Source organism: Anneissia japonica, unplaced genomic scaffold, assembly GCF_011630105.1.
Source record: "Anneissia japonica isolate Jap-2015-1 unplaced genomic scaffold, ASM1163010v1 scaffold287977_len69666_cov148, whole genome shotgun sequence".
Classification (NCBI taxonomy): Eukaryota; Metazoa; Echinodermata; class Crinoidea; order Comatulida; family Comatulidae; genus Anneissia; species Anneissia japonica.
The window spans coordinates 32,791-42,772 of record NW_022700955.1 but is presented as its reverse complement, the minus strand read 5'-3'; the positions used below and the strand labels follow the sequence as shown (position 1 = coordinate 42,772).

General features: G+C 33.2%; 1 protein-coding gene across 1 annotated transcript in view; it reads right to left on the bottom strand.

Annotated features, from left to right (window-relative positions):
* Positions 1 to 496: 496 nt before the first annotated feature.
* LOC117103459 overlaps positions 497 to 9,982 on the bottom strand; it is a 37,216-nt gene continuing 27,730 nt past the window's right edge. The window contains exons 3-12 of the mRNA XM_033244016.1: positions 6,806 to 6,928; positions 6,423 to 6,542; positions 5,885 to 6,001; positions 5,495 to 5,628; positions 4,509 to 4,752; positions 3,226 to 3,304; positions 3,033 to 3,073; positions 1,689 to 1,981; positions 1,473 to 1,577; positions 497 to 1,257 (exon numbers count right to left, since the gene is read on the bottom strand). Of these exons, the coding sequence (XP_033099907.1) occupies positions 1,216 to 1,257; positions 1,473 to 1,577; positions 1,689 to 1,981; positions 3,033 to 3,073; positions 3,226 to 3,304; positions 4,509 to 4,752; positions 5,495 to 5,628; positions 5,885 to 5,954 (1,008 nt within the window). The 5' untranslated portion in view covers positions 5,955 to 6,001; positions 6,423 to 6,542; positions 6,806 to 6,928 and the 3' untranslated portion in view covers positions 497 to 1,215. The remainder of the gene's footprint in view (positions 1,258 to 1,472; positions 1,578 to 1,688; positions 1,982 to 3,032; positions 3,074 to 3,225; positions 3,305 to 4,508; positions 4,753 to 5,494; positions 5,629 to 5,884; positions 6,002 to 6,422; positions 6,543 to 6,805; positions 6,929 to 9,982) is intronic.

Genomic DNA, 9,982 nt, shown 5'->3' with positions numbered 1-9,982 from the left:
CCGCCGGGGTCATACGTAATTCGCATAACGGCTCCCCCCTTTCAAAATCCTGGCTACGTCCCTGTCCATAACATCTTGGCATGTCATTAGTCACTACTTTTCTAAACCGGGCTTTAATCGTTGCGAGGGGTCTTGCATTGACTTCGGGCATAGAGAAAATAGAGTTCTATATTTTCTCTATGCTTCTGGTAACAAAATGACCAATCAGCATTCAATTACGTACGCTGTGTGCGAGAGTACACCTGACTGTTTCATTGCTGCTTTATTCTGTGTACAACTGTGATAAAATACATAAATTATTTGTCATGTACAAGGATGATAAATTGTGTTTCAATATATATATATATACATATATATATATATATATATTATTTTTAATAATTATTTGTCGTTCATATGTTATTATTTTTCTCATACTCAATTTCCACTTTGATGTGTATTGCAGTCAGTTTGGAACAGATACTTGAGACAATTTAACACACATTTTAACAGCCTGTTCAATGCACAATTATATTTATTATAAAACTATTGGCCTTTATATGGCAAAATATTTGTAAAATTAATTACAAGATTAGTAAATCATATATAAATGTATGTAATTATGTTAGGTAAAATATGGAAGTATAAAAACTGTATATTGAAGAACCTGCCTTAATAGTGCGAAGCATTGGCGCATATGTACGGTAATACATTGTAGTAAAGCACTGCTATCACTTACTATTCGTTTATATTATATATTTCATGTTATATTACTGTATATTATAAAATTATCTAGCTTTTTAAATACAAGGAAAGCAAAATCTCCGAAAAATTGGATTATGAATTGTCAAATCTGAGAATTCGACTAAGAAAAATAATATATCTCATATAATATATATATAATATGCGTAGAAGTATACAAATTATATATTGAAGAAACTGCCTTAATAGTGCGAAGCAGCTGCGCATATGTAATACATTGCAGCAGAGCACTGCTATTACTGAACTATTCTCATTTATATTATATATTCGATACTATATTCTGTATATTATATAAATTATCTAGCTTTTGAAATAAGTAAAAGCAAAATCTTCGAAAAAATCTAATTATGATTTGTCAAATGTGAGAATTCGACTAAGGCATTTAAAATAATAATATATGGCATTTAATATAACTATAATTAACATCTTAAAAAATATCTTCAGCAGCTGGAATTAACGATCCATCTTTCTTGATCAACTTAACTGTTCGTTTAACCATGACGGTGTTGAACTTGACTGAAATAAGAAATAAATATGTATGTTGAATGTGATATTATTGTCCTACAAAAAGTCGGAAACAAAGTTTAGAACGAACTTTGCTCCAAATAATGTGAGGAAGGCCATGAATCATGGTATCTCACTCATTACTCAGAGTAACGTTCATTCTATGTTTATTTAACATAATCACGCATAGCTCTTGACTTCATACGCAAATTAAAACAATTATTTACTTGAAAACTCAACACCTCATCACCGGTTGCAACGAATGGTCTTGTAAATTCAGAGTTTTCAGACGGCGGTTCCGGTTGATAGGCTGCCAATGACCTCATGTGCTTCTGGTTTGCAAAAAAGATTTTTTTTTTTTATTACGAAACAAATATGCTAAAGTTTGTCCAATTTTCAAAGGGCCCACTCTTTTGTAAATAATCCCTAACTTTATTACTCACATTAATATACACTGTGTTTCGTATAACCCTGGAAAGATGATCAATTCTTGAGTCATTGTCACTAGTCAAAGATATGATTGAATCTGAATCATAGAAACTCGAAGAGAGTCTCGGTAGGTTTGCGGCTTGATTGCGTACGACGACCCCTTTGACCAGTTTCTTACGATTAGCCCTCCGCCTCTTTGCAATGACAAGAACACAGAGAACAGCCAGAACGAACACAAGTAGTAGAGCAATAGCGACGGAAGATGCCACTATTATAAATATCTCAGCAATGTCATCATCTGTTGCTTCTATATGAAAATTAAAGATGTATATATTCTTAATAATGTCAGTTTTTATATATTCGTTTGTGACACGCATCTATGCGTTAACAACTACATCACAAGGTCTAGATCAGACTTTCGAACATCTAAAAAGGAAAACCCTAAAGCCTGACAATCAATCACCTATAAAGGCCCCCAAATCTGGAACAAAATCCCCAAAAATATTAAGAACATTACCTCCATCCATTTATTTAAAAAAAAATTAATTATGCATTAAAGTTCTTTACAATTCCATGCCATCTCTAGATTAACAGTATCTTATTTTTTTAAATTATATAATGTACAATATCTAACTATTATTGCGTAAATTACAATCTCGATTTTGTTTCTCTTATGGTATATTACTATTGCAACTAAAGCTTTGTAATGTGATGTATGTATATTAATCTGGCAGTTTTTTTTTTATTTAATTGACTTTAATTTTTTTGTACTTAATTATATATTTTTATTCCTTTTTTTTCATTTCTTTTTTCTTGTTTTCTTGTATCGATATTTTATTCTTTTATTTTAATATTCAAAAACCTTTTTTTTAAGGAAAGCATGCTTTAAGGCATTTGTATTTTTTATTTGCCTATTTTGCTTACCCTTTTTTCATTTTCAATGAGACATGCTTTAACTTTATTTTTAAAACTTTACTATTTTCTCACTTGTATGTCGATTCGATTTTAAAATAAAAATACTAAAATGAAATAAAAAATAATTTTTCCTATTAGCTTTTGTTTGATGGTAATAGATATTGTATTATAAAGTCATTTGGTAACTGACCACTTTCAGTCATGTGCGAATAATATGATATAGTATGCGCAGTCCAGAAACATAATATGTAAAACGTTACGATTTAACGATTTTGCTCGTCACATTCCGAAGTGCACCCAAATGAATTTGTGTGGCCATGAAAACTTAAGGTTTTGGAACAGGCTCTCTAATAACATATTTGGTTCGAATTTATGATTTGTGACTTACGGTTTCGATTTTTTACGCCTGGAATAGTCATGGCAAACACAGTTTTGTTACATACCTTTTTCTTCACAAATATCTCCAGCAAAGCCTTCAAGGCAACTGTACGTAAAAAAAAAATATAAGTAATAATTATCAATAATAATAATAATAATAATAATAATAATAAATAATAATAATAATAATTATCAATAATACGTACTGTATAAGTATAAGTAAAATAATAATATTATTATTAGATGGACAAGATTTACCTGCACGATCGCTCGAATAAGTCATCGATTTTACACTCGCCACCATTATAGCAATACTCAGTGCAATTAATAGGAAGATCTTAAATGATAATGCAGACATACACAAATATTTTCTATCAGTGTTGTACAGTTGTTCAATATTACTCTGTGACATTATGTATGTAGACCCTTATAACTTATAGCATTGATGCAGCATTCATCTTCAAAGCTTCAACAATAATATTTTGAAATAATTATTTCAAATAAGTCTACAATCAATTCGAAGAATGGTTACGACATTGCGGGATTTTTTTAAATTGTAAATAAACGTGTTGTAACTCTAAAAATACCATTATCATTCAGTAGCAAGCAGGTTGCAATTAAGCCTAGAGTGGAATAGTTTCGGTATTGTGTCGGTTAAGTTTGGAATAAAGTAGTGGTTTCCACAATTCTGAAAGCTTTTGGCGACGCTGATTGGTCGGTTAAGCATGGTTAAGCATATAATCGCTACACGCCATTGCTGACGGTTGAATCGGGGATCCTTCTCGATTGCGTAGGGGAGAGCTACGCAGTTCGGCGATTGTACCAAAAACACTGTAGCGATTTTAAAGAAACCAGGCTTTACTGATTGCGTCGGAAATAGCTACGCAGTGTAAAGATTGCAATGAAAACACCGTAAAAACACAGGCTCTGGTACGGTATGGGCGTCCGAAGCGACTTTTTTTGAACATCAATAGAATATAAAATATTAGTTTAATTTATTAGTAATAAGCTATAAATATAAATTTATTAATAGCATTTAATGTTATTAAAACTATTCAATTATTATATAAAGCTTTTAATGAACATGTTTCGACGTGTCACATGTCATCCTCAGGTAGGCCTAATAATGCTTTAAATGCTACTACCGGTCAGATGTAAGACAAAACAATTAAATATTGAGGTAAGTATTAAAGGTCATGAATACTATGGAAAGTCATGTATATAAGAATTGGAATGAAATAGTGATATTGTAATGGGTTGTTTGTTCAGTGACAGATTTCCCTAAGCAATGTAAAATGCTTCTTTTATTTTTAAGTTGATAAGTATTGTTGGCAGAGTCAAGAATAGTAAAGCAGTCTGAATTGGATGCGTTTTTGCATTTAACATGAGTTTTGAAGATGTTGGAATGTGTGATGACTTGTCCCAAACTAAGTGCTCCTTTGTGCAATTAATATATTGAACCTCAAATTGATTCTAAACTGTTGGCGTAACTTTATCCACTAATATACCAAAAAAAAAAATAAATAAATAAATATTCTTACCTTCCCCTACATATTCGTAGTTTAGGTCAATTGTAATATTGATTCCGAAATCTGTTGAATATAAGCGATTGTCGCTATCCGCTTCCTCTAAGAGCATCTGTAATAGTTTGTCACCTTTACTGTTTGTCCTAGTGTAGAAATCGAGTTGGTAAACTACAATAATACTGCCCTCCAAAAAGCCAAGTATAGTGCAGGCGTAAAAATCTGCTGCCGTTTCTAATAGAATACCATACACATCTTCTATCTAATAAGATGTTAAAATTAACGATAATGATAACGTTAACGGTACCGGTAATGCAGTGTCAAAAGATGACGTCAAAATAATGATAACCCATTCCTCAAAGAACAGACTAGCATAGTTAATAATTTGAGGCACTATAGAAGTTGTATATTACGAAAACCTCATTTTAAGTTGATGAGTAATACAGACATGTGTAGTGGAGAGTGACCAAAATTGAAAAGTCCATTAGCGGAAAGGGTCATTAGAGTCTACTCTCATACAATATTCTACGTGAGAAGTGTATGCGCAGTTTGCAGGTTTATTACGAGAAATTGCGAATTGAAGTGCCATTTTCACTACCGTAGGTCACGACGATCGAGAATGAGCAACTATTTATATACAATTTTGGGCTATGGTTTAATTAAATGTATTAAGGAAGCATTTGATTTGTATTAATTATGTGACAATTGAATATATATGAGCCTACTTTATTTGACAACAAAACTTTAAGAGATCAGCACTCACAAAAACTGTGACAATTAGCTAGTAACATCACACTTAAAAAACAGCTTAGACCTATGCATCAACATAACAAAAAGGTAAAAGTTCACATTTAAACCTTTTAAATACAAGTCATGAATCAAGCATGAAATACGTAAAAATCATCACCAAATTTGACAATAAATCTGAAAAAATTAAAAAACGATACTAAGGATACCAAAAATTGACGTTCAATTATCTTATTCTAACTGGGTCAGATACTTACTATCGTACACATTTGTTTGGCATAAAGTTTAAACTTGGTTGATGAGCTATCTGCCAACGCTTCATCCCATTCTGCCAATGCCTTCGATTCGTTCACTTCAACAACAAGCATTTTCCCACGAAACGATTTTCCAGCTAAAATGTATACATACCATAGTTTTTTACACTCGAACTCAGCAACGATAGTAATAATATTGTTAAAATTAAGCTATAGTATGTTATATACACTTACATAAATAAATATATATTAGATAGTGACTTTCAAACCAAACCAAACCGTGTTTCTCACATTTTGACAGGAAAAATGATAGTGTAAGCATGATAAGCTACTTCAGAATTTTATTGTGTGACAGGCATACGAGTGAAATAACATCAATAAATGTTGGCTTACTTAAGCATGCATCATCGAGAAAAACAAATCCTAAAATACATTCGCAAGTGAAGCTGCCAACCGTATTCATACATTCTACGTTAGCTCCACACGGATCTTCTAAGCATTCGTCTTTGTCTACAAATTAATTGGAAACAATAAATTTCAATATTCTGACATCAATATTGTGTTTAAATTATAGGCCTACGGCAATCACCGTTTCCAGCGAAACCAGCTGGAGATGGCGTTACTCCGTTACTACCATGGAGAAAATAAAATAGATTAAAATAAATATTAAAATAAATATTTTATTTTCTCCATGGTTACTACAGTATATTATGTTTATTCGATTATTTTTCAATCAGCATTTGGCACCTCACGAGGTACATCCCACTGCATAAAAAACATATCAGTGGCAGCATAAATAATATTATACAGTTTGAAAAGAAGACAAGAAGATACAAAAATAAATAAATGTAAATTGTAAAAACAAATCGTACAAACTTTATAACAAGGTTTCAATAATTTTATAAGGTGGGCTTTATCGACATAACCTTACCAGCGCAGACTCCGCTAGCATCACGTTCAAATCCCGTCCCACACTCACAAGAGAAACCGCCATCTGTGTTAGTACAGTTTTCTAATACTTCGCATAGATTTATCAAGCATTCGTCCACATCTGAAAACATAATTGGTGAATTTATAATAATAGAGATGCATGATTAATTGAAATAATTGTTGGTAAATAATTAAAATGTTCTCACTCAAATTCTTCCTGCTTAGCTTATCGGATTTTCTCACGGTATACTCTCCACAATACTCAATGAACAATGGGTTATTCTCCTACCTTTACCCTTTACCACCTTCATCATCACCGTCATCTAGTACGGTATTATATAGTGTGCGGGCACAATGTAGTGATAGTAAAATAATATTTCTTACCAATACATGCATTGTCTTCAATGATGAATCCTGACAGACAGACACATTCGTAGCCGCCATAAGTATTATTACATTTTAAACCAGATGGACATTCGAAGGTCTGTTTGGCACATTCATCATCGTCTGCAACAAAGACCACGACTAATTAACCTTTTTAAGTGTCAAAACTACGAACTGGTCTATTAATATATCAGGATAAATGATTCAAATAAAAGTCAATGAACATGACAGATTGTGGACGAGTTGCTTTATAACCATTACGTACTGACGTATGTGCCATTGTCAAATGAATATCCCTCTAATTGGCATTGACAGGTACAACTGCCAGTTATATTGATACAGTCCGCGTGTGATGGACATGGGCTTCATAAACAGTCATTCTCATCTCTCAGAAAAATTTTTAAAAATTCTTAAAATACTTAATAATCTTGATCATGATGCATTCATCATAATCTGCAACAAAAGACCACGGCTAATTAACCGTTCTAAAGTGTCAAAACTGACCAATCAGATCAGGGCCAAGAGGACGTGCATCTCCTACAAACATACATACATTATGTTTACGGTGTTGTTTTGTTGTACCTTATAGTAACAATATCCAAGCGATAGTGCTTAGTGGAAGGTCCATTCCTTAGAGTGTCCTTATCTATTTCTATTATTACATAAACTTTTTATTAAAAAATAATGAATTTACCATTATGAGAGATTTATAATACTATAAGTAAGGGACACAATGCATGATTAATTGCAATAATTGTTGGTAAACAATTAAAATGTTCTCACTCAAATTCTTCCAGCTTAGCTCAGTCGGCTAAACTGTACTGGAGCCACTGTGTGTGTAAGCTGAACCTCAGAGATAACCTTGGTCGCCGGTTCAATTCCCTTCGCTGCTTCAGTCGACCTTCCCATTTACGTACACCTTGGGCTGAAAGCTGTTCGTAACAGGGTTGCCTGATAGTCGACAGGCTTCACGGCCAAACACACATCATCTCACGGCCAAATTCGGCCAAACTTTTTTCAATATCGGCCAAAATTCGGCCAGATTTTAATCCGGTTAGAAGGCAGTTATGTGGGTACATATTCATTTAAATACTGCAAAAATTACAGGAAAATCAGGGGCCGTTCATTTGAAATTTAAGAAATTCAAATAATATACACAGGACAATGTTAAACTTCTTTTAATTAATCTATCACCATAAAATACATGCCCAGCTACATCATAATATTAAATAGCCTAGGCCCTATGTTCTTTAGTTGCGGACGCCCGAAAATATTAACCTTATGCGTTTGGGCGATCAATTTTTCTTTTTTTTCTTTTTTTTTCACCACATCCCCACCCCTCCCCCCACTAAATCCGCCTCTGCTATTTAAAATCACATCATTAAGATTGATCTAAATTGGTTTAAATGTATTACATATTATTAGTATTCAGTACATTTTTACGACAGGTTGGGAAAAATTACACATATAGGCCCTAATTGATTCTCCTGGCGCAAATCCAGGTATTGTTTATTCCATTACGATAATAACAATTACGGTACCATTCAATAATAGAACAATCATGGACCTAATTGCAGTGAAGTGAATCTAAAATGTATAATAGTTGAAGTTGAACCAACTTTAAAATACCACAAATACAAATGTGCGTGACGATAATTTATTGCTTTAGAAATAGGATTTCAAAAAGTACATACATTTTCACGACAGGTTAGGCAAAATACATATAGGCCCTAATTGATTCTCCTGACGAAAATCCAGGTATTGTCTATTCCATCACGATGATAACAATTACCATTCAATAATAGAAAAGTCATCGACCTACTTGCAGTGAATTGAATCTAAAATGTATTCATGAAGTTATGATGATATGAAGTGTTTTAAAACATAAACAATAATAATTGCAGTGAAGTGAATCTAAAATGTATAATAGTTGAAGTTGAACCAACTTTAAAATACCACAAACACAAATGTGCGTGCCGATATTGTATTGCTTTAGAAATGTGATTTCAAAAAGTATATTAGTTCATCGTATACGTAAGGGCTTGTATTGTTGTTGTTTTTTTTTACTTGCAGCGTTTGGGAAATAGGTAATAGGTAAATTATAATGAATATAATAAATAACTATAGCCTCCAGAAAACCTAATATTATTGAAGGGTCATTTTAAAGTTTGAATAGGATTTTTTTAAAGTTAAATTTTTAGATCGTTTTACCTATTGAACGAGCCCTCAATAGCCCCGGGCCCTGACCTGAGTAGATTAGTGGTTACATAACGTTTGCTATGCACTGTATCATATAGAAGTGGAAGACCATAATATTGGGAATATACCTCTCTCTCTGGTACAATCAGTTTAAAAGTGTAAGGTATAGGATAGTGTGGATTTTTAAACATTTTTCTAATGGTAATGTTCAAAATAAGTGTCAAGGAAAGTAAGTATGATTGTTGGAAAAAATGGTCAACATTCTCACCCTGACCTTCGCTTGGACGAAGTGGGCGAAGGTCTGGATCCGCGTCTAGTTAGCATGAATTTTGTAAGCCAGGACCAATAGTATTTTGTTACGTTTCTTCACAGAGAAGGGACGAACCCCCCCACCATGAACCCACCTGGATCCGCCACTGTGATTAGAATCAAATATAGAATTTAAGCTAACAAAAACAACACATCCAAAACAAGTCTAAGCCTGTATTGAAAAAAAAAATGTAAATTCAAAAATTCGGCCAAATATAGTTTGGCCGTGACTTTCCAAACGTTACGGCCAGGCAAATTTTTATACGGCCAGATTTGAATCTGGCCGTCAAAAAGGCCAAATGGCAACCCTGGTTCCTAATTGAGAAAATTCGTAAATGAGAAGTTCGTAAGAATAGCGCCCTCAAGTTTAAAAACGCTATTATAATATCTCTATGGTTGTAGGTTGTAGATAATAACTAGGCCTGCCCAAAGAGTATAAATAGAAGAAGAGAGCAAAGTCCCGTTCGTAAAAACGTCACGCCTGTGTAGGACGCCCACTAACGGTTGTATGTTCTTTTTATTGCCCAGTGCAGCGCTCTGCGCAGCGCCAGAGCCATATATATAAAGAGTTGCGACATTCCGCTCCTTGGTTTACGAAAGTCACGTGGTACACACCGTCCATTTTGTTTCATAATCTTCCCGATGAACACATGCAAAGTATATGTGTTA